At 38.1% G+C, this 24,880-nt stretch overlaps 2 protein-coding genes across 3 annotated transcripts in view; one reads left to right on the top strand and one right to left on the bottom strand.

The window, feature by feature from the left end:
* Nucleotides 1-5,967: 5,967 nt before the first annotated feature.
* LOC136982271 (proton channel OtopLc-like) lies at nt 5,968-16,678 on the top strand. Of its 2 annotated transcripts, none has more exons than XM_067278748.1 (7): nt 5,968-6,126; nt 12,475-12,763; nt 12,835-12,961; nt 13,037-13,235; nt 14,947-15,101; nt 15,176-15,398; nt 15,477-16,677. In XM_067278748.1, exons 2-7 carry the CDS (start codon nt 12,486-12,488, stop codon nt 16,442-16,444), a joined length of 1,950 nt encoding a protein of 649 aa, XP_067134849.1. In that variant the 5' UTR covers nt 5,968-6,126; nt 12,475-12,485; the 3' UTR covers nt 16,445-16,677. The 2 variants fall into 2 exon arrangements, with proteins under 2 accessions (XP_067134849.1, XP_067134850.1); XM_067278749.1 differs by lacking the exon at nt 5,968-6,126 and adding an exon at nt 10,166-10,301 and having other exon boundaries at nt 15,477-16,678.
* A 5,241-nt stretch (nt 16,679-21,919) lies between these two features.
* Nucleotides 21,920-24,880, bottom strand: part of LOC136982272 (proton channel OtopLc-like) — a 35,345-nt gene continuing 32,384 nt past the window's right edge. Inside the window, exons 4-8 of the mRNA XM_067278750.1 lie at nt 24,047-24,161; nt 23,685-23,958; nt 23,449-23,609; nt 23,191-23,365; nt 21,920-23,099 (exon numbers count right to left, since the gene is read on the bottom strand). Coding sequence (XP_067134851.1) covers nt 22,186-23,099; nt 23,191-23,365; nt 23,449-23,609; nt 23,685-23,958; nt 24,047-24,161 — 1,639 coding nt within the window. The 3' untranslated portion in view covers nt 21,920-22,185. The remainder of the gene's footprint in view (nt 23,100-23,190; nt 23,366-23,448; nt 23,610-23,684; nt 23,959-24,046; nt 24,162-24,880) is intronic.

The raw sequence follows: 24,880 nt of genomic DNA on the forward strand, positions 1-24,880 counted from the left end.
AGGAAGACACTCTGTAATACTTTAGGGCTTCAATATTCAAATTGAAAGTGTTACTAAAATTAAAATTCACTTATAGTACTTTTGTCACCATAAATCGTGACCTTCCAGAGGGGAATTGTGGTAAAACTTAAGGCCCTTAGTTGTTCCTAGCTTATAAAATTATTTTTATTAACAAAAAAAAAATATCTATGTAAGACTGCTTTTTATTGATAGAAGCAGTTATTCTAGTTGGGCACCCATTTGCGGGAAAAGGGGCAATTGTCCTTTTTCCCACAAATGGGTGCCCAAACCAACCTTATAAACTCATTACTATAGTAAAGATATCGAAGTTTAAATTTGGGTGATATCTGGGGACACTAGATTGCTGGCTTGGCCCAAGTTCGGGGTGCACTGACAGCACTAAGGTCATGTTAAGAAAATGATATCGGGGGGGATTCCCTCGAACAAAACTGAAGTCAACACTACAGTACGTGCGGCCCCGTAAAGCTGTAACGAGCCAAGACGAAGAAATTACGTATTTCATTTGTTCGAGAATAAATGGCAATCTCCGCGGCCTCTAATCTGCAAAGGATGAATGAAGACTATCGCAAGGTCGGAGGCGCAAGAAGCGGGCCATTGCGGTCTCCAAAAATTAGCAGCTTCAAAAAGATATTCGAAAAATCTAGGGCACATATTTAGTGATTTATTCTTTAAGGAAAGTATTGAATGATCAGTAATAAATAGCATTACTTCGTACTTGGAATAAGGGGGCCTCAAGCATTCGCTCTCGGGCCTGCCGAGCGTGCGATCCACCACCGATTTGAATTGGCCAATCACAGACGGCCACAGACAGTAAGGCCGCGAACACACATGCGTAAAATTGTGGCAGAAAACTGAATCAGAAATCAGCTTTCAGTTCAGTTTCTGTTTTACGCTTTTATGCCAGAACACACACACGTAAAAATTCTGACCGAATAGGAAACACCACTGCCACCAACAGTGCTCATTTTATTAATTTTTTCTTGTCATATATCTATTCCTTTGTACCTTCCATTTTTTTCCGCTTCCTCTCCTATAATATAGAAAATTTAAATTAATACACTTGTATTCCGAATTCAAATAAAGAACGTGCGTGTAATCTAAATACTAAGCCTATAAATCAATTCTACTAGACCTACCTGTTGTTTGAAATTTTGCACCTATAGCCATCCATAAACGTTGTTTAAATACAGTGGCTTTATACATGACACCGATGTGGTCGAATGGATTCGATAAACTCCTCTATTTCATTTATTTTTTGTTTTTTCGAGACCGTCGCAATTGTAAAGTTAACCCTCATTGCCGCCATTGTTAGAATAAAAAGCACGTGTCTACTTTGACGTCACAGAAAAGACTTCTCTTTATTGGAGGAATTTTGGCGTAAAAATTTTACGGCGTAAAAAGTAGAGACACGCTCTACTCTATTTTCAGTTCTGTTTCAGCCAAAATTTCAGAAAAATTTTTACGCTTTCTGTTTTACGCTAGATTTTACGCCAAATTTTACGCATGTGTGTTCCTGGCCTAATGGTCGCTCCCACATGCGGGTTACGCGGTTTTAGTGGTTCTAGCGGCATACACTCACTTTTCCTTATTTGTAGAGGTTTAATCGTTGCTTTAATTCGAAAAAACGACGGAAATTCACCATTAAGACCTTCCTCTGCCGTCTTTCGAAGAGCAGACGAACATTTCTGACGAGACGTCATTTGCTACGAACGGATTGTGTTCGTAAAGTTGAACGAGTTAAACGAAAATCACGTCATCATTGTTCTTTAATGCGACCGATTCGTTCGCGACAAAATGTCCGTTTCTAAAATCGAATTTATAAATGATTCTTAGAGTAATTAACGCGCTTAATTATTCATCTTTCCTTCGTGAATTTATAGAATTTCGTTTGGAACGTCGTTCACATCGAGCATGCGCGCTGAGTAAAATCTCTACTTTACGACCCGTTCGACTTTACGAACGCATCCTATTTCTATTATACAAATACGTAGTTTCGTATTCAATACAATACTTTAAAAACCGTCAATAAAAGCTGAAGTGGCGCCATCTGTTATGAAAATAATTTACAAAAAATTTTTATGGTTATAAAAAGGGTTAATTTTGAGGGAAGAGCCGAGTTTTTTCATGTAAATTTTAGGTTTTTTTAAAGGTCCGAACTCGCTCGAGACACGACGCGTGACCTCTACGTTTAATTATTGCCTAATTTCAAAATTTTTGGTTCATCCAGTTACGAAGGATCCGGGTTCTGGTGCGTTCAGAAAGTTTCACGAACGGATAACCAGTACTGATCGAAGATTTGAAGGGCCCTTTCTAATTTGGCACCTCGAGGCAATTGCCTCGAACGTAAAGATGGAGGAACAACAGGATTGGGGTCCTTTCTAGGGTCCAGAAGTAAAAAGAGCCCAAAACAAGCCGACTTTTTTCTCATTAATAACTAGATTTATTTTATCACATAAAAATGTGCGTTCCTTACAAGAGTTTTAAGTATGTAGGCTATTACGTGGGGCCTACGAGTTATGAATACGTAGGGCCTGCCATTGTGTTTATCCTGCACAGAGGAAAGCAATACGTTTCAATAAAATACATTTTCCGCAACAATGGAATAGAGGTTTCGCCATGTCCTTAAAAATTGATAGGCCTGGACTATTTACCTTCTCGAAGCCCCTAATACAAGTATAAAGTATACTTTTAGTACACTAGAAATACAATGGGATGACTGAATGTGTAACAGAGTTCCGGTGATTTCAGGGCACTACATTTTTGAATGGATTGATAAATTGATGGCAGAAGGCAACTCAATTTGGGGATTTTCTGTGGAGGAACTATTTAGGAGCTTAAGTGACTTTATCCACGCGGCCGCTAGTGGCCGCCTAGACTTTTGACTGAGCCGGATCTTTGCATAAACAAGCTACAGTATAAGGCCTTACACAGGGCCACAAGTTTAAGTTTAGGAGGTCCTCGTGTCTCTACAAAATCATAATACATTTAGAAGTTTGTGGCCTTAAATTACATCCTGCTGAAGGCTGGATGACCAAGCGTTGCAGGCTTATGCTTTGGTGGGCCTGGTATCGAATTCGGACGGATGGAAAGGCCCCGTCACTCACCAAGCACTAAGAGGGCTTTTTAGCAAGCCCTTTATGAGTTCGGTTAGGCCCACAATGGGCGGTCGGGTGATGAGTGACGGGGCCTTTCCACCCGTTCGAATTCGATACAAGGCCAACCAGAGCTGCAGGCTGAACGCTTGGTCATCCAGCCTCCAGCAGGATTAATTGAAAGCCACAAACTTTTAAATGTATTATGATTTTGTAGAGACACGAGAACCTCTTACAGATCACATTTAAACTTGTGGTCCTAAGTGTGAGGCCTGAAAAACACGTCTTTGAGGACTCACACTCCGTTTAAAACCCACACCGTGATAGGATAGGATAGGATAAAGATAAAGTAAAAATGCCTTGTGTCTATTAATGCACCTAGTAGTGAAGGATAAAAAGCAAGGATAGGTGTCATCACAGGAGCCAAAATTCTTATCATAGGGGGTTAGTAGGGCCTCGTGTCTCGTGTTTTCGGGGAATTAAAGGTTAAAAGAATTATATTCACGTGTTAATATACGATAATATTCATTATCTTTTTTAATATTCAACCAAACAAAAATTAAAAATGGAAGATGACGTTTAAACGTTCTCGTCTCACGTCATATGTATTTAACGTCTAACAACAATGGATTAGAACCGGAAACGGAAATTGTTAATTTTATTATTTTTATTATATTTTTAAATTGCGTGGCATCCAAAGGGTCACTCAGCTGTGCATTGTGACTTTCTTCTAAGTAAGTCAAAAATACTGACGCATAAAATTGAAAAAAATTCCAATTCTATGAGGCCCACAACCTCTATTTAGACCGGACTTCCACTTGTGGCCCTGAGCTGTAAGAGGCTCTCACTAAATCGTAATTAATTTAAGAGTTTGCGGCCTCTAATTATATATATATATATATATATATATATATTATCCTGTTTGCGCCAGGTCTACGCCTAATTTGTGTATAGATCCGGTCCGGTCACAAATGTAGGGCCCTTCTGAAAGCCTAAAAATATATATAAATATAACAAACTCGCGCCGAATAGGCTCGCAAGTCCTTTTCTATCCAGGCGTAGGGACCACGTGAAGGTCTAGACAGCGATAGGCTCACATACATTTAGATTTTACTCAAAATAATGCGTATGTTTCAGAACGTGGTAAGAACCCACGACTTATTAAACGTACCGTACATTTATTACGTCACTGGAACTTATGCCCTGTACTTTACAGTACAGTCAAACCTGTAAACAAGAGCCACAGACGGTTATCCTGCATAAATTTCCCTTTAAAAAGTTGCTGGAAAAGGATGTCCGCCGTTTAGAGGTAAATTAAATAAAGTGACTTAATCAAAACCAGAAGCGAAATACTATAACTAAACGACTAAAAAAAAACACAGACAGACAGCAACCATACGGTAACGGCCACTAACAGCTACAACAGATAGCGTTTCGACCTCTATACACCCACACACCTACACCCCGGACACATTTGTGTGTTCTTTAAATAAATATCCTAGTGTTTGAAGTGTCGGGGTGCCATCTTTAGCACTTTCCATTGAACATTTTGCAGCATTTCACGCTCAAAGTCACGGATTCGACTCCCCCTTCCAACGACCTTACTAACGTTTATTAGCCTCCGAATCCTTACGGAGGGGGGACTAAACGAACACGTGCGCAATCAATCGTGTTTAATGGGTTACGAGCTGGCAAAATACCGGATTAAGGAACCCCTTCATGTTCATTGCACTCGACGGAACGTAATTATGACGTAGCACAATTAAAACTTAATTACTTAATTGCCTTTAATGTATCATTTTTGGTATCTCGATGCTTTGGTGTGACGAAAACATTTTGTTTCCGAAGGGGGGAGAATCCCTAAAGAGAAAATAAACAGCGGTTAAGGCAACAAGATCCGACGTCACGATAAGAAGTAAAGTAAATAAATATCTTTTCGTCATGCTATGGAAGGATTTTTTTTTACTTTTTCGGGAATATGATCATTTACAGGGGCAAAGGCGAAGGGTAGGGAAGAGAAAGAGTAGAGAAAGGGCTTTCTCTAATCAGTGGTGCGCTATCTTTTGGGCAAAAAGGGCAATTGCCCCCAAACAAATCTTTTATAAGGAAGTACATTGTACGTGGGGCCCCCTAATTCGAATTCGTCCGAGTCCCGTGAGGTTATGACGCGCCACTGTCTCTAACCGCCCGTGACCACTCATTGAGAGATCGTGGGCCCCTTACACTTAATTCGAAGTGACAGCTCACGAGACGTTATTTCTACATTTCGTCGCGCCTCTCAACCACTCGTAGTGAGAGCTCGTGGGCATTATTCTCATACCGAGAGCTCACGGGGCCCTCTTACTGTTGTAAATAAAGAAATTAAGAAAATAAATCAAATACAGAAAAAATATACAATACTGTATCAACACTCTTCATTCACACGACTAGGGTCTAAATGGTACAGGGGGTGAGTGTAGGTTTATTCCCCCGTACTGCAGTGAATTTCGTATTCGGGCCCTCTAATATAGGCTCTAGTTACACTACCGGGGCTCGTAATTCTTACGGAAGGCCCTAATACACCACAAATGTTTACGAATATGTAAGTTTATAATAATAAAAAGTTGCCATTGTTTATACCCCAAATTTCATCCTTTATTTTACACCACCTATTTTGAATTCTGCCCCTAACTTTTGCCCCTATTTCCACCCTTCGGATTTATGTCCCCGTACTATTTTTAGCCCATTTTTTTCCCCTCGTTACCAGCTTAATCTGTAAAAAATCGCCATTGGAGGAGAAATTACGTTATAAAAAACCGCGTATTCTTACTGTTTGAAGCTTGTTTAGTGCATCGTTTAGTGACGTCACACTACTAGCAACAGGTCTGCCAGCCGAACGTTCAGTTAGAAAGAGGAGACTACTCGCAGCGAACCATTCGTCGCGACCCGACACACGTGTCGCTGCTGCCGTGTATAAACAAGAGCCGTGCGATGTGGTGAATGACGTTTCAGGTCGGAACCCTCGTCTAGATTCGTAAGTAATTAACGATTCTTTATCACCGTTAGCGCAATAACTGTAATTAAAATGCATTTTAATACCCTTTACGCCATTACTTTCCGGCGAATTTGCAATTTAAGGGGGCAAATCTTCTATCAGAAAACAATTAAAAACAACGGAAGAATTGGGTGTTGCAATCCACGTCGACGAAGACCAATCTCTTTATACAATTAAGTAAATGTGTAGAAGTATGTGGAACAACATTCTACCGAATTGTCGCAAGGACAAACTTAATTATCTTTAATTTGGGTATTAAAAAAATGAATTGTGTCTTTCCGAAGACGTACATAAATTAGTCAACTCGGTCGGTGTAGAATTTATACAATAAAGTGGTAAAAAACGTGTAATTAAGTAGTTTCTAAGCGGAGTAACGCTCTAGAATCTCTATAATTTTAATATTTCTACATTAAATGTTATCGCCAGCGATGTAAAATAACTAAATTTGACCCATTTAATCCCGTTTGGCCCGTTTCTAATTATATTTTTGAATAATCTGATGCGCGGCCATTTTTTTTCTTCAATTTCCAAGAGGAGCCGGCTTAATTTATTCATTTTTTAAAATATTTTTAACCGTCGTTTCGCTAGCGAAATCTTTTTTCGGGCATTTTACCTTACCGATCCCAATGCTTTGCTCTATTTTTATTCACTGTTTTGTGCCACTAAACTCTTCTCCCCCGGCTGCTCGCTGCTCGTTTTTCTCCCCTCCGACTCTTGCCGCTGTTTCGATACTAAAATTTTTCTCCAATTATTTTCTATTACTATTTTACCTCAGTAAATTCTTAGGTAAAGTTTTTTCATCATTTTGTAACCGCTAAAATCTTTTCCCGCTCGTTTCCCCACTAAACCCTTCCTTCACCCAATTTTAGCACAATTATTTTCCATTTTGCTTTTAACTATTATTTTAATCCATTCCACATTTAACCATCGTAATTAGCCACTGTTTTTGCCAAAGACCAGTAAACGCTTTGCCACTTTTTATGCAACTAAAAAAAATGAACAAATAAAATATTTTCCCGCTATCTTTTGCCGAATATCTAACGATTTACGTAACCTTAAAATAAACCGTTCCCCCCCCAAAAAATCCCGAAAAATCGAGCAGCCACCGAGCAATCCGGGGGTAACCGGGAGCGGTATTATAATAGCGGGTTAAACGGATCGATGATAAATTGTCCGATCGAGTCGGGTTTTTTAATCGATTTAAAAGGCCCAGTACCGTAAATACCGGTTCTTTAAAATTATAGAAACTAACCGGAACCGATTGGCCTCGGGCGTAAATAACTTCCTTTACCGTTACGCATCTTCCGGGTGTATCGTTTTACCAAAATTTATTCTCCCTTCCGGCTCGACACTATTATACTTTATGTACAAAATTTCTTCGTAATTTGCAAGAATTTCCTTCGGGATGATGACGATGACGATTCCGAGTTACTACCTAAACCAATACGTGGGGTATCGTGGACTAAATATCCAGGTAGCTGGTGCGGTGAGGGAATAAATGGGATCGTCGTCAATTAAATAATACTCTTTAGGTCTATGAAATAATATTTTTAAGGGGTAAATAATTTAAATTATGGGCCAAATTCGTTAAATAATAGGGTAAGTATCGACGTAGCTGGTGTGGCCGGGGCATCGGCAATTAAATATTACATTTTGCCTCCGGAAAATGGTATTTTAAAGCGATAAATTTGCTTATAACCTTGTAAGTGTATACGATTTTTCCCCACTTCCCGGTATTTTCCACAAAAACTAGGAAATGCATCCTGTTTGCTCGATGTCGAATGTAAATTTTTACGGCACGAAAGTAGCCGTGACTAATTTTATACGTTAAAACCCGTACACAGAAACAGTAAAGAGTAAGCGGGACCTTTTCTAGGTCGATTTTTCACGCCTGCTGGATTAGATAGGAGCGGAACGTTTCCTCAACGCATCGAGGATATGTCGATGCGACGAGTGTACGGTTCGAGGAACACAAATTCCTTCCAGTAATGTGCCAATGGGTCGAAGCTCATCGTCGCCTCGTTTTATGGTCGACATTTTTTAAAAATTGGGCGCGACAAACGATTCTAAACGGCTTCGTGACGCGAATACAAAATGACTTTACGTCGTACCACAAAGGATGGAGTGTGAATGATGCGGTTATCTACAAATGTAATCTGGTTTTTTAGTGGTTGAAGCACATTAAAAAAAGTGAAAATGTCATTTAAAAGATTGATTTTCACCTCCCATTTTGATCTAAATGTCGATTTAAATTTTTTATTATTATTTTTTTTAATTAAAATTAAATGGTGAGATAAGAACCGGATGTAACAGGTAAAAAGCCTATCCCTCCACTAAATAATAATAAATTTAAAAGCGTGAGGCCCTAAACTGTGTCCTCATTAGGAAGAGGCCTTAATCCGTGCCCCGGTAGGAAGAGTCTCCGAGCCTCGCGTGCCTTCGAGGGAAGGGCATCGAATCGGTTTTAACCATTAGGCACACTAGGTACGGTACGTACTGTACCTACGCTTTAAAACCGGGCCCTACAGCCCGGAAATGTGTGAAACGAAAGTAATACCGTTTTACAAAAAGATAGGAAAGTAGGATCGCGAGGGCCAGGCGACATCCTGGCCCTCGCGATCCTACTTTCTTATCTTTAGTGGGTGATCCTATCTTCCTATCCGTGTGTAGTGGGTGCGAAAGGTCGAAGAAGTGCCGGAGGGGCCCGTAATAGCCAAAGCCTAGGGGCTCCGCCGTACGTTAATACGTCCCAAGAGGCCGTATTAAGTCTCGCCGTCACAGTAAGAGGCCCTAAAACTAGCTCGCGTATCTGGCGTGTAAATCCGACGCCGAGCGAAACCACCCCCAACATCTCGATTAAAATTAATCGTAATTAAGACCATCCCTCCGCGTACAGGATATAGGAAATTATTTCTTAAATAAGAAGAACTAATTTGTTTTTCCCCCTGCAATCTTCCACAAAAAATAGAGAAAAATTTATTTGCGAGAGATAAACACCAGGTTATTCACACCTCGCTAGCTGCGGGCACGCCGCTGATTTATGCAAATGAAAAATTAATTATTCCTTGAAGATTTTTTGCTTTAATTCGAATATTTTAATAATTTTAAAGAACGTATCAAGTATATTTTCTGGTAGATTCGTTTCTATTCTCGGATTTCTTCGTGTCTTTGAAAGCGCCGCTTGGCATAAAAACTAATGAATACTCCATTCTTGCAGCGAGGAAAAAATATTCAGTAAACCCTGTCGTAAACAAGGAAATCGCTATGGGAATAATGAATAAAATATCCGTGGCACACGAGATTAATCCTTTACGCTCCGCGACCGTGCAAAATCCTATAGCGAAGTCCACTGGTTCTCGTGGAGAAAGGGTTTTTTTTGGGCGGGCAGTTTTACACGTTTAAGAGGAAATTTTTTAGTCGTTTGGGACATTTAAAATAGTTTCACATATTTTCGCGGCAATTTTTCGAGCCATTTCACATATTTAAGGAGGAGACATTTCGGCCATTTTCCGTACTTAGAAGGGTCTTCGGCAATTCTACACAAGAGGGACTTTCTAACCATTTTATGCATTTGAGAAGGAATTTTTTAGTAATCTCGCGTATTTAGGCACTACTTTTTGAACAATTTAACGCATTTAAATGCGATCGATTTTTTAAGGCCCTTTCCGGGCCTAAAAATCCATTGTATGACACCATCTTGTGTTCCTGTAGTGTGAAAGAAGAGTTATAAAGATTTCGTAGTTAGAAAATATGCAAAATATATTTAATACTGTACTCATTGATAAGCTATAGTAAAATGGTGAAGCTTTAATTAATTTAAAAAAATAAATAAATTGAAATCCGATATGCTCAAAACATAAAAATGGCGCCTCGTCAATTAAGATTTTCCTTTTCTTAACCGTAATAAATCATTCGAGGGCGAAAATATTATCTAATAATAAGAAGATAATTATACAAAGATTGGGAGTGTCATAAAGCATACAACACCGAGAATACATTACTTTATATATAGCTTGAACGTATTCGTGTCGATGATGTAGCAGTTTGTACATTATATTTTGTGTGTTAAGAGGCGTGATCTTATAAAAATATGGCTCATTTGTAGATCGTTCGCCCAGAAAATAGCATTCTTTTCCCTCTTCTTTCGCAAGGAGGTTTGTATTTACATATTTTTTTACAATTATTTTTATAAATTACACAACGGATCTTCTTTAATGTAGCTTTGTATGGTGCATAAATGTAAATTAACGCAGAAAACTAAAATATTTTTTTAAAAAGTCTTAATTATGAGGCAAATTTGAGCTGTTGTAATAAAATTTTATAAACTTGCGTGCTATTCTTTAAAATTACCATTAGGATCTACATCTTCCTTTCCATTCCAAAGGACTTTTCACTCCTTTCCACTTCGAAGAACCTTTTACTCCTCTTTATGATCATCTCTCCGAGACCTTCCTCTCCACTCCGAAGAAACTTCTGATTTAGTGGCCCTCTCCTTACAGTAAATAATAATAGGGCCTCTAGTTGGAGACCCTAAAGCTTGCTTAGCTTATGTATAAATCCGTTCCCCGTTAGAGGCGGGGATGCCGAGAAAAACCGATTCGAAAGGACAACTTTCTAGCCACGAATTGAGAAGGAATTTCATAAATTTAAGCCCCAATATAATTTTCTGCCAGTCAAAAAATAGAATTTGAATAAAATTTGACTTCTTAAAATAGAAATTTTCTTAATACTAAAAGCTTAATACGAAGCGCCAACTTAACTACTTCCCTCTTAAGATGATTGTTCTCTCGACTACTGCGTTGGATCCGTGCCAAATTTGTGTATATTTTGCTTTAATTTACATCAATTATTTTATAAAACGTAACGAGAGGCATTAAACTATATTTAAACACAAAAATGTCTGCGCTAAAATACAGCTATGTATGTAAAAATTCTTCTCGTTTTAAAGGAGGAACTTCGTAGCAACAACGCCAGATGCTCCCTCCCTTGCATCGATAATAGGATTTAAAAATCAAATATCTGTCAAGGTTTATTACGATAAATACTTGTGTCTTCATTGTTCTCCCTCGAATTATTCAATTGAATTGGCAGTTTAGGTCGTTGTCTTCAATAATACATTGTTTAAATTCGACAAACGGTTGGCAGTTAAAATGGTTATACGGATGTGAAATTGTTCAAAAATATCGTTTATAATTGTTTAATATTTACAAATTCTCGAATTAGAATATCTGTATAAATCGTTTTACTGTATTTGCCCCTTAAATATATACAGCAATGACCTTATACAGTGTTGCGTAAGTCGTTAGTTAAACTGGTGTGTTATCTGTTAAATAAGAGACAATAAACTAAATTTAATGCATTAACTGCTCGACCGAAGGCTAACGTGGAAAGAAAACATCTCCAACTTGGCACTGTTTTGAGGAGGAAAGTCGTGGGTTTGGGTCCTAGCCAGCGCTGACTCGTCTATCCCCCTAGTCTTTCTTCTCGCCTTCTCTTGGGTAACAAAGGAGAAATTAGAAGGATAGAAATGGGGATTGAAAGGCGCAGATACACCCTCCCACCCTTCTGGTGATTTCTCCCGAATAAATATCTTGTATTGGCATATGGGTAGTAAATATCTTGTATGGCATATTGAAAAGAAGACATCTCTGAGGAGGAAAAGTCGGGGGTTCGGATCCTAGTCAGTGCTGGTTTATCTTATTATCTTATTCTTTCTTCCTGCCACCTCTTGAGGAACGACAGAGACGGGGCTGCGCAGGGCACAGCTGCATCCTCCTTCTGGGGATTTTTCCTCAATAAAGATGGGTACCTCAGGTAGTAAAGAATTTTGTAAGGCATATTGTTTCCTTTCTGCACCAACTCTAAAAATTTTATCTGAAGGGTAGAGTTACGGGGAAAAAGAGGGAAATTCCCTCTTCTAGAAGAGGGGAACTCCCTACGTCTCCTTTTCCTTCGAATTCTTTACTCTTACCAAAATACAAACCATAGATCCACACAAAGATAGACCCAGTAGGAAGAGGGAGATTCAGCGATAGTATTGTATTAAAAAATGCTGTGTTTAGTTACCATTTCTTGCCCCTATCCCCATGAAAATTAAGTTTAAATTAGTAAAGTGAGTCGAATGCTTGCACGAGCGTAACAACAACGTAACGGTACGTAAATCTAAGCGGATTGTTACGCTATTTACAAACTTTTATGTGACTTCTTCGCGTTATGAATCATTTGATTTATGGTACGTTTGTATGTCACCGTACTTACGTGAAAAACTAGTGCTGATTCGTACGTATTAATGTATGCACGCTACTAACTACTTTTTCCTCGTTACAGATCGTAGCAAGATGTCGAGATATCACAGACCTCACGAAATGTACAAAGACAAGGACAACACGAAGAAGTTAAACACAGAGAAGACCGATACTCCTCTTTCGGGAATGACACCTCCTCCGCCACCCCCACCTTCGTTTCCCCCTCCACCCGACGTAACGTCACCACCCTCACGAGGTAGCAGCGCCTCGGATATAGGCTCCACAGAAAAAACAAATGCAGCAACACTACCTGCAGGAGAGTGTTTGGACAAAAATGGCGAACTCGACATGCCCAAACGTCGTTCAAACAGGTTCAAACAATACATTTTTTAAAGTTAAATTTCTGTTGAATAACCCCACTTATAAGGGTCTTTTTCCGTAGGAACAAGACGAAATCGGAGCTCATTCGACTGTTAAGCAGCTTATACGCTCGATTGCTGATCGTGGCATCGGCCATTATGACGTTCAGCGAAGTCCTCGACAACCAAATATCCTTATTTTACTTTCACGTATGCAAATTACGATAAACTTTCCCTTTCTGTGGCTAAATTTGGCAATTAAATCTAAATTATTCTTTAATATAGGGTTACCTCTACACGTTCATAGTTGGCGGAGCGATTATATGCCTCTTGGGCATATACATAACCATGATGGTGGATAAGTGCCCGAATTTGACAGGTGGGGATCGCTCGGATAACGTTAACGATGACCTGGCACCCTTCAAGAAGAAAAACTGCTACTACAGCTCTGAAATTTACATCTATTTAAGATTAGGAGCCGTGGGTAAGAACCCTTTACAATTACTACTCCCCTTTAGAATTACCACCCTCGTTAGCTGCGTCACACGGCTATACAATAGTTGGGTGTGGTTGATAAACGTTCATATCCTTATGACTAAGCAGCGTGACCTACCGAAAGATGGATTTGGTGTATTAATCTTCGAGTAAACAATAAGGATTCGTTCGGGTTGCCACACGCAGTTAGAACTTTATTATAAAAATAATTTCGACATACTTTTTTTAAATTGTGTTTATCACCCCCGTAAAATCATTATTATGTAGTTTAATTATATATTTTTTCCCTATATTCGGGTGACTAATCACTAGATTAGTCACTTGTAAATTGATCTGAATGTCATTTTTTATGGGTGAGTTGATCCGGATATCTCGAATCTCGTCCCTCATTTAACATCGTTATGGGCCTGGTCGACCCACGACGTGCATATAGGGCAGATTTAGCCAAAAAATCAATGGGCAATCAGTTATGTCTCTTGTAGATTGTATAGAATCGTCATCCAGAAAAAATTTTTGTGTCAGGCCCACAGGAAGTCGGAAGAAACCAAGATATTCGGCACTCTGCCCACCCGAACATCCACGGAGGGTAGTTTTTCAACCGGATCAGCAGCGGTCTTGCCGCACAGAATACAAACGAGGGGAAGTTATTGCTCTTATTCCTCAACTAAAAATGTCCTACCACAACTCTGCCCATGACTAATGGGCTGACCAGGATAGGGCGTGTTGGCACGAGTTTGAAAAATGGGAAACGACTTCAGACGGACTGATTATACAAGAAATGTTCTCGGTGGCAACGAAGTTCATTAATCACGTAATTAAAGACATTACCACGTCAATTAATTCATTAAAAATGAATTAGTCAATTCATTGCGTTACAGACAGGAATCTGCGTGTGAAGCAATTAGTAATAACCATTTCCAAAAATCTTAACCTTCAATGGCATTGACCTTGTAAAACTGATCTTGGTTCGTGCTTCGAGTCAAGAAACCACAGAAAATATTTATTTACTTTGTCTTGATTCTTACCACCCTTTGCGGACACGAATGGTGTCATTAACCATGCAATTTGGCCAGACTCACAATGGGAGTAGTTGGGCGGTTGAGGATCCGAATTGACTCACTCGTGAACATTTCTAAACTGACTCGAATTCGAACCCGGATTTGAACTCTGAAATCAAAACTTCAAAGCTGGAGGTTCGTGTTGCCACATTCCATCAAACAAAACTTTTTCGCAGATCACCCACGTGTTGCAACATAACACATGGGCGATCTGCTAAAAAGGGTTGACTCCGGGAGGATTTTCAATGGAAAATGGACCCTATTTAGGTGTTAGAAATACGAAGAAAACCCGGAAAACTCCATGTGCCAGCACGTTAGTGAAGCGCGAACCACGACCAGTGTTCAGTGGTTTTATCCACTCGGGAACTTGTGGACAGGACTTGAAAGAGGAAGGATCCAATTCATCTCAATTTAGGATGATAATAGTGTCCAGACAACTCTTTTATAGTTTGAGGATGCTCGTCTAAAGCATCCTGATAGTGCTAAATTCGTATTCTGAAGTATCCTTGCAACTTTAAAGATGGGAATGCATCGCGATCTTCGAGTATGAAATATTATGTAGTTGGATACTTTCAATTTGTGCTTAGGCCTATTTAAATTGAGAAATATTCTTCCAAAGTGACATTTTCTTTTATTTTACAGCATTTGGACTTGGAACACTGATATCAACGGGACTAGAAATAGGAACGATATTCACCATAGAAGATAATTGCATGAACGAACTGAACTTGGCACAACCTTTCCTTCGTGGTTTATTCACGTTTCTTCAAATGCATTTCCTCTTTATGAATGCTCAAGTGAGTAGACATTCTTTTGTCCTAAATTACCGAAAATTGATTGAAATCTTATCGGGTACACCTCTTGTACACAGGATTTGTTACAAGCATTGGGTTGGTTCCGTCACGTGGCTCTCATGCATTTAATGGCAGCTAATTTAGCAATATGGCTACGTCTACTCTTCTTCGAATCCTCGTTTTATTGGATGCAAGTGACCCACTTCCACCACAATGCAACCTTAAATTTCCCAGATCCGACTAGAGATCCCAATATTTCTTTGCATACTTTAGATAAGAAAGGAGGCCACATCTCTTTCTGTAAGTCAAATTTACTTTACTACACTCGATATTCCTCGTTTTCATTGGCTACTATACGAGTTTAATCCATAAATTTAGGGTCTAAAAATTGTTGGTGGCACAGAACCGACGACCAAGCGATGGAAGACGTTCTGGAAGTTTACTATTGTTTGCAAAATACGTCCATTGGAGTTATATGGGAGAAATCTTTGCCTTACTTATCCCCTTGCATCGTACAATATTCATTGTTGTCGGCTGCCGTCATCTACTTCTTATGGGAGAATTTGGATAACACTAGAGTATCCAGAAAGTCCCTTTGTAGTTCAGTAGATTACGATCCAAGAATTACAAAACGTAGGAAATCATTTGGCAACCTGAATATTGACTGTCAAGGATCGAGCAAAGGGCTATTCTTGGGTTTACTCCTCTTAGTCGCAGGGATCATTGTCCTGATTCTATTCTTCGTACTGTCGCACGAAAAGAGATTCCAGTACGACACTATTATAGCACTGACCACAATGCATTGCGCCGTATTGATAATCTCGGCCCTGGCGACCATTCTCGGTATCTTCCAAATACACAAAGTACGAACGAGATCACGCAAGCCTCAGGAACTACACAGCCTCCTGCAAAACGTGGGCCTTCTCGCAGTCTTTGCTTTTGGTTTCCTGAACATGATCGTGGGTGGTACCAATTTACTAAGCTCTCGTTACATCGTCCTGTTTTTGGACGGGGCATTCATGGTCATACAGGCTTGCGTTCAGTCCCTCTTCGCTCATCAGGTGGGAAGGAAGAGCAGTAGTCCAAATACCGAATTCAACAGATCCAAACCGGGCCGTCAGATAGTGACTTTTTTGGTATTTGCTAATTTGGTATTGTGGCTGATGGAGTCGTTTTTAACACAGGACCGCCTGGCAACACAACTGCAAATGCAATTCTATGGCGATTTACCGTGGGGCGTACTTTCGCGAATTGCTCTTCCTCTGGTTGTGTTCTACAGATTCCATTCCTCCGCATCTTTGATGGAATCTTGGAAAAGATCATACAAAGTCTTGGAAGATTTTTGAAACTAAGTTAAGCTTTCGTGCAAAGTAGTTGCATAGTTTCTTCTACGTAACAAACGATCCAAGACCGGTATTTTAAGCATACGAGCAGCTTCGATATGTATTTTTTCAACTCGAATTTTGGCGGATTTAGAGAAATTCACCTTTGGCTTAGAATTTTTCTGCCACCTTTCGAAAATATAATAAATGTATAAGAAATAGATCATGCGCATCCTGTAAAAATACAATTATATTATTATATATTTTATAACCATATTTTTTAAAATTCTCGTCATATACTTTATGTAAAAATTTCTTTTTACATGCAATAAAACAAAATTAAATGTATTTTAATTCTATTTTTATAATTCAACCAACGAAGCATTTTCGGTAGGGAAAAATTGAGGGCGCTGCTCGCTTAGAAGCACCCTACTGTATCTGGTTTTAGTACGAAAATGTACATTTTCCATGGCGTAGAATTCTCTTTATTCATTCGTCAGAGTTGTCTGGCATGTCCGTATAAGTAGAATATCCGGGAGGTTTCTTTGATTGAATCAAAATCTTTATTGTTCTAAATTAACTCGAAGGAAGCGATGTTTGGCACAATATTTATGTTCTGTACGACTCGTTTTATAGATTATTACTGCGTTTTAAGAGTCCACAATGCTAAATTTTTAATAAAAACAATTCTGATTATTTCTGAAAATTCCACGTGCCACTGTTGGTGAGGCGCAAACCCTCGACCGGTGTCCCTCGGAATTTTCCGGGTTTCCGAGTGTCTAAGGCTCTTCTTACGTTACGTCTGGCCAATCAAAGAAGGCGTTATCGGTCTAACACTTCTAAATAGCGTCACGAATGTTTTACTATGCGAGGTACTTAGGGGTGCGGCTGTTTTCTGTGTAACCCCAGTATAGACAGAACGACGAAATGGGTTTTGTTACACAGTTATAGAATTAGTATAAGCGATGTCCACATTCGAACTGAAATTTAACGCCAAAAACTCTGGCAAACTGCTTGCAAACCTCGAGCAGTTTGCCAGAGCATTATACCATTTACACGCAAATGGTATAGCTTAGTTACGGGTCACACTACCAGATACACACGATATGCTTTTGTTATTCGTAAAATACAGACAAAATAACGCCAAAATCATTCATCTTTAATGAAACAAAGGAAACATTTACTTAATTTATCGAATTTTCCTGTAAAATTATTATAAACTTAACATTACTCTTGGAACAGTCACAGAGAAACGATTGCAGAAACGTTACTCCGACGCCATTTTTACGCCGGTTGGCAATCGAAAGACACGGAAGCCAATAAATCCGACAAAACATCCAAAAAATAAGAAAAAAAATATTTATTAAATGACAATAATATACATTTTCACAATGATTATTTACAAATACATGTACAAAATTCTACATTTTACGTAGAAGTAATTATATAGGCCTATGATCGGTACAATTTTTCATAAAGAACGGCATTAAAATATTCACCAGTAGCCGAACAAATCGAAATTTTCACGAAATACATCGAAAGATTTCATATAATATTGTATATAATCCAATATATTGTATGTGTGTATACATATATATATATATATTTATGTAGATATAAATATATTAAGAAAATATTTAACAAAAATATGCGCCAGCAATATTTAAAAAAGAAACTCTTAAAAAAAGGTCAAAGGTACCGAGTTTCTAAACTGGAGGTATTGCGTGAAAGTACGAGGATGCCCGAAAAGTCACTGCACACGTTCAAGCTTCAGGAAGTTGTGTGGAAGGTACGGTACACGAAACCTTAATCAATGGAGTTTTACGCTATATAGGGGTATTCTTAAGCTTCGATATCACCGCAACCCTGTCGAATACCTTCGGGTTTTCACCGAGTTTGGCTCGAAAATCTGTCGCAACGGTAACGGATGCTGCTGGGATGCGCCAGATGATGTTTAGGTGCATTATATGCTACTCGGGTGTCTCGGATGCTGTTCGGGTGAATCAGATACTACTCGGGTGCGTAATATGTTATTAGGGTGCATCGGGTGCTACTCGGCCGACCCAACGAGAGAGTTTTCTGCAGTTTTAACGTTGTCCAGAACGTGGTTTACCACCGAAATCTAAGTTTTTCACCAAGGTTCTCTCGAACGTTTCGTGAAATGCCATAAAAAACTTCATTAACTAAACTTTCGAACCGAGTTAATTGTAAGTCTGCAACGTTCACACAGCATAAGTTATTCGAGTCTGAAGCTGCACCGAGTAACTTTTTAGGCACCCCTGTATCATTCTCGTCGATAAAACCTATATATTGAACATATATAACAATAGATATAGCATATTTTTAAAGATATACAATTAAAAATGTCACACGAACGTGTATAGAAGGTCTACTTTTATTGCTAGTTAATACAGATTTGATATGAATATACTTTTTTTTTCTTTCTTCTATTGCTAATGATTTTGCTGTATTTCCATTAGAGAAAGACAAACATTTAACACTTTAAAATGTAGAAAAGCGTGAAAAAAGCTCGTCTTTTTAAATACTAATTTAATTAAGATCGATCGTTTGTGGCAGTGTTTCTCAACCGCCAGTCCGACAGACCGACGGTTTGTAAAGCTACTGGTTTGAGATTCTGAAACTGTGACACGCGATCCCCTAGTTGAGGAATTCTATATATTTTCGAAGTGTACCTTTATGTAGAGTTATAACCGTAAATTATTTGGGTTAGGAGGGCTGTAGTGGGGAATTGAGACTCGATTGTCCCACCTACTAACGTACGAAGTGATTTAAACTGGTAATAAAGCTATTTAATTCAGAAATACGACGATTATTCTATGGTTTTCTAACAGCAGTTTACTTATAAGTTGGTGAGAACAGGATGGAGTAGCTTTGCAAGTAGTGTTTAGTAATGGGATGCACAGAATTGTAATGTTAATGTGGGAAGAGTGACTGGAAATTCGAGAAGCCCATCTGCATATTAAACGAGGGGAAAAAAGATGAGGATGGAGGAGTTTTCTGGTAGTTTTTAGAGGTTTTTTTAGTAGTGGGATACATTGAATTGTAAGGTTAATATGGGAAGATTGGCCGAAAGTTTCGAGAAGCCCGTCTGTAAATGATGAAGTGATGAGAGTGGATATAAAATAAAGCCGTTCAATTAAGAAATTTGACGATTATTTCATGTTTCTGTCGTGTGAAATGTTAAAGACGTATAAATTATCTTAAGTCGAACACATTTGTGTACCGGTCCGCAGCCTGTTACGGGTTGAGAAACACCGGTTTATGCTCTCCCAAATGAACGAATAACACTATTTAGATGACATCTAGAGCACCACAGAAAATTGCACTAATATTTTACTCATAGCACACTTAATAATGATGATATACTCATTGGTATACTCATTTTATAATTGGAATATTAGAGATTTTTATATATATTATATCACAAATCATTGACAAAGTATAGACAATTCACAGTTATCGGGTCAATAATCTTCTAAATGCTATATATAGGCCTATATATATATATATATTTGTTTATTTATTTATTTATATTTATATAATGCTATATTTGTTTAAATATAAGAGGTAGGATGATAGATATATTTTGTACATAAGATAGCATCTATCAGTTCATACATTCTACGCTTACTAAGTGTGAACTTCTATGTAAACTGAAGATTTTGGGGTTGAAAATGATGTTAAATGATGTCGTTAACGGGTTTGTATGGTAATTAAAGCTGCAATTTTTAAAAGAATGATTTTGGTTGGTTGTTTAAGAATCTCTCGCAAGAATTAAGTTTCTCGACACTTTTTATCGCAGATTTCTACTAAAATCAGCCAGAAAACATACTTTTTGTGTGTTAAAATATTAAAATTAAGTGTGATAATTTAGTATATGTATCGAGAAGTGGAGAAGATGGTCATATTGTGACACAGTTTAAAATTTATAAGCATTTCGCACTGTTCGAGAACGTAGAAAATATGCATTTTAAAGTAAAGTAAATTTACTTTAAAATGCACGTTTTCTCAGGATTCTTTAGGATTTTTCACTCTAAAACTGAAAAGATGATGTGTACTGCACCCAGTATCCTAACCGAATGGATAAAGGATCAACCACCTGCTAGAGTTAAGTAGAATCTTAAGAAATTCTGAAGAATTTTAGTTGACCTCTCCATCAAAAGAAAACAATTCAACTTTTTCTTATTGCCTGCTTCATTGTTTCATATTGTCCCTACTCTAATTGTTTATCAATGGATATGGCAACAACCACGAAATTCTTAAAAAGTACTAAAAACAATACGCATCTTCTCCAATTCACTTTACGTGTTACATAATGCATGATTTATTAAATTATAAAGTTATTAATGGAAAAATCTTGAGCATAACGAGCATCGCTGCTATCTTTACCAAGTGATGTGTGATATATATGTTAAGCATTCGATCTGCTTCCGATCTCTATCTCTAACAGCTCGAATGCGTAAGATTTTAGATAAATATTCATCTTCCCAACATCATTTTGCTCTCTGCATCTTCTTAATATATATATTTATGTATTTATGTATTTCGTAATGATTTTGAAGAGGAACTAACGAGGAAAGGCCTCTAAACACACACACATCACTAATTGCCGATACACGCGAGTTAAAGCTTAACCTAAGCATGTTTGTTGCATCTAACATCTTTTCTATAGCTAAAGATGGAAGATAATCTTGATATACGCATAATTTTCTATAATTTTCACCAAATTTATCAAGTTTAAATAGATAAAATGGATATGAGCTCGGTGACGTTGGCCTTAGCCCGTTTATAGTATTATGTGGCAGCGTATAAGACACTAAGCATAGATTCGCATCAAAGATATCTTCATTAAATAGTTGATTTTTTGAATTTCTATACTAATTAACTATTAAATATTGTAAATATTTAATAGTTAGGTAGTTGATATATATATGAGCATAGTTTATACAGAAAAATTAAATAAATAATGTTCCGTTCTGATATATAAACGGAAATATTCTTTGGATATTCATTAAATATTCAAATTACGAAGAATATTTTGCTGCAATTAATAAAATTATTCGTGTTTTAAGGAAGGGCGACGAGGATGTTTGCCGTCGAGCGATGCCGACCGACGAGTATTACGAGAAATATATTTTAAATACTAGGCATTGTTCACTAGATAATTGCCGAGTTAACGATATATTAAATTCAATTGGGAATTAACAGTTAAGAAGCTAGAATCGGCCTCTGTTATCAGGCAGCACGCATAGCTTTCGATGAAGGACAATAATCGTCAAATTTAGCGTTTAAAGCACATTTTTAGAAAAATTAATTATTATTTTAATCTTTTACGTTATTTTGTTGCCTCGATTGCCTAACGTTGCTTTTGGTGCCTTTGCTCGGGCTTTCCTGTAAGTACACAAAGCTATGCGTGTTGCCTCCTTATAGGAGCTATTTCAGATAATGTGTCTCGCCTTTAAGGCCGAATTTATAATTATTAACGTTCATCTCCAGCTGCACAATCACACCGCTACATTTGTTAGCAAACATCCTTATAATATACCGTGATATACAGCGTTGAATTTGTGAAAGTCAGCTTTCTGACGATATAAATGCATTTTCTTTGACAAAAATATCATACAAAATAGCACTTTTATCTACGGAATTAATTATTTAGATGTTAAAAATATAATTAATTAACAGAAGCGCAAAAACTAGTGCTCCCTTCTAAGACGGACACGAAATGCATCATTGGTGGATATTTAAGAGGCCACATTCTTGTAAGAATTCTTCCAGACTTCGGCGAAAGTGATGAAGGAATGAAAACGATAGAATATACTTAAAGGTAGCGTGATTCTAACGATGACGGTCCAAGCCAGGAAGCCAAAAAACTCCATCTGAACGGGACTAGCTTCGACTTTCTGCATCTCGAATGTATAAATGATCCACATGATCAGGTTGGCTATCATTAGAAAGGTTACAATCTGCCTCCCCGGTTTGGCTCTGTCGTGTTCTGGCAAACTGGACGTTCTACACGTCACATCGGCTAGAAAAAACGACTGCATGGCTACTTGCAATATTGTTAAACAACTGGTGACTAAAACTAAGACGTTGGGGGTGTACGATTTGGAAGAGAAGGTGCCTGCAATGATGCCAAACATGGAATAAGCGTAGAGACCGAATGCTGCAACACGAAGCAAGATATCCCTCTGATGGTCTGTGCATTCCGAGTGGAATCTTAATAATTTAATTCTGAAGAAACCTATGATTATGGCAATTATGGTCAGGATCATTAATGAAATGTGTGATAATTCCGAGAGATATACAGCTAATAATTTATGCTTTTCGTGATGTATGAGGACGAAGAAGACGATGAGGAATATTATGGCCGTAACTAGAAGAAGCAATCCCAAAAATAAACCTTTACTAGATCCAGCGCAGTTGACTCGATCGTTACGCGATGTTGAGGTGTGAGACATTCCATCTTCGTTTCCTGACGGGGGATTGCTATAAACGGGATTCTTTCCGATGTTTTCCCACATAACGTAAAGAACCGCAGCACCAATTAGGCTGTACTCCACTATAAACGGGTAGAGAAATGCCGAAGAACTGTTTACAACAGGACCCATGATGTTTTGTTTCTGACAAGGATTCGAGTGGTTCCCTGTAAAATTTTCTATAAGAGAGTGGATAAATGTAAGTAATGGCACCCTATAAAAAGGTTAAAGGGCAGTTAAGGTGTATTTTGTAGTAGCTTTCACGCTTACCTCTCAATGGTAAGAGGAGATCCTCTAATGTAGAACCCGTTCCAGTTTCCATGTGATGCTCGACAATGGCGTGAAGAGATTCTTTTCCCACCGTACGTATCCAAACACATATATTTGTAGCCACGATATGCATCAAACCGAATCTTGCAAGCACTTTACACTTGTGAATATTCAGCTAGAAGCACCAGAAACACCAAAAATGATGAGAGAAGGCACGTTACAAGAGACGACAGAAGGTATACCAGAGAAAGTACTTACTCTAGAATTGACAAAAATGAAATACATCTGGACAAAGGTAAACACCATCTGTAGGATAGGATTGACCCCTACGATCACGCTGTAACACGCAGAAGACGATGGAATTTCGAAAAATGAGCCAAATTCTAGGCCATTGTACACCATAGTTCCAAGTCCAAATGCTAGGTGGAAAGAAAAGATGGAAGAATTAAGCACCTAAGATGTTATAGGATAGTATTTTACGTGTTAAACCTTACCTATGGCTCCTATTCTCAAGAAGAGACTCCCGTGGCTCTTATCATTTTCGGAAACTCTCTGCTTCTTGGCTCTTTGAGTACGAGGAGTTTCATTTCCAACTTCAGCAGTTGGTGGTTTATCATCCCCTTTTCTTAAACTTTCCAAGATGATAACCTTCTTACCAGAGGATTTGTTAGGAGGATTCGAAGGGGGGCTTCGAGGGAAGTGTAGAAGATACAGATAGATGTACAGGAGAAATATTAAGCTAACGGAATATAAGAACAGGTAGAACCCCTAAGAAATAGATCAAATTTCATGTTTTAAGTACATATTTAAATGTAAATTCGTGGTTTAAAGCCTCATAATTTAAATTTAAACTCACTTGAAAGTACAAGAGGGGGACTTTAGGCGAAACGATTTCACAGATGTAGAAGACCACGCATATCACAACCAATAACTGGGCATACACCGAACTCATCATGATGAACTGCTGGGTCCTAATTTATATAAAAATATTTATAATTACATAAGGAACGAATTTAAGGACTTATAAACATGTTTTTACCATAAATTTTCATTAAAATGAAGGTAAATCATCGAATTTCATCACTGAAACCAAATTATAAAACTTGTGAGAAGCGAAATGCATACTCACGAGCACAGTTTATTTACATTTATATACTTAGTGGATTGATTTGTTAACGAGCAACGCTTCTAAGTATAAATTCTGGTATATACGTCAAGAGATCCGAACCCACGACCTCGACATTCATACGGACGTGAGATCATTTTCATTTTCTTTGTGTATTAAGGACGTGGGTTCGGATCCACCTCCTTCATACACACCTACGAAGGTCGTGGGTTCGGATCGTCTCGTATATACGGAGTAACGAAGTTTATACTTAGTACGTTACTCGTTTAGATGTAAACATTTCGATTCTCTTAATCTGTTTATAGTAGGTTAAGATCCGAACCCACATTTTTCATATACATAGAAAATGATGAAGGATAACGATAAGAATATTCACCCACCGAAAGGTCGGCAGTTGTTATCTTATAAAAGAATCGAATCACTTTACGTGAGAAGGAATACGTTCTAAGATTCGAACCCACGACCATAAACGCAGAAAATGATAAAATATACAATTTAAATCTAACTTTATAGCATTACATGCAAAAAATATGTGTATTTTTTTAATTAAAATCCGATAATATT

This window comes from Centruroides vittatus, unplaced genomic scaffold (assembly GCF_030686945.1).
Source record: "Centruroides vittatus isolate TY-2023 unplaced genomic scaffold, ASM3068694v2 contig_817, whole genome shotgun sequence".
NCBI lineage: Eukaryota > Metazoa > Arthropoda > Arachnida > Scorpiones > Buthidae > Centruroides > Centruroides vittatus.

Coding starts and splice junctions, on each gene's coding strand:
- LOC136982271 (XM_067278748.1), top strand. CDS start 12,486: ATGTCGAGATATCACAGACCTCACGAAATGTACAAAGACAAGGACAAC. Junction 13,236..14,946: donor TTTAAGATTAGGAGCCGTGG/GTAAGAACCCTT, acceptor TTTATTTTACAG/CATTTGGACTTGGAACACTG. Junction 15,399..15,476: donor AGGAGGCCACATCTCTTTCT/GTAAGTCAAATT, acceptor CCATAAATTTAG/GGTCTAAAAATTGTTGGTGG.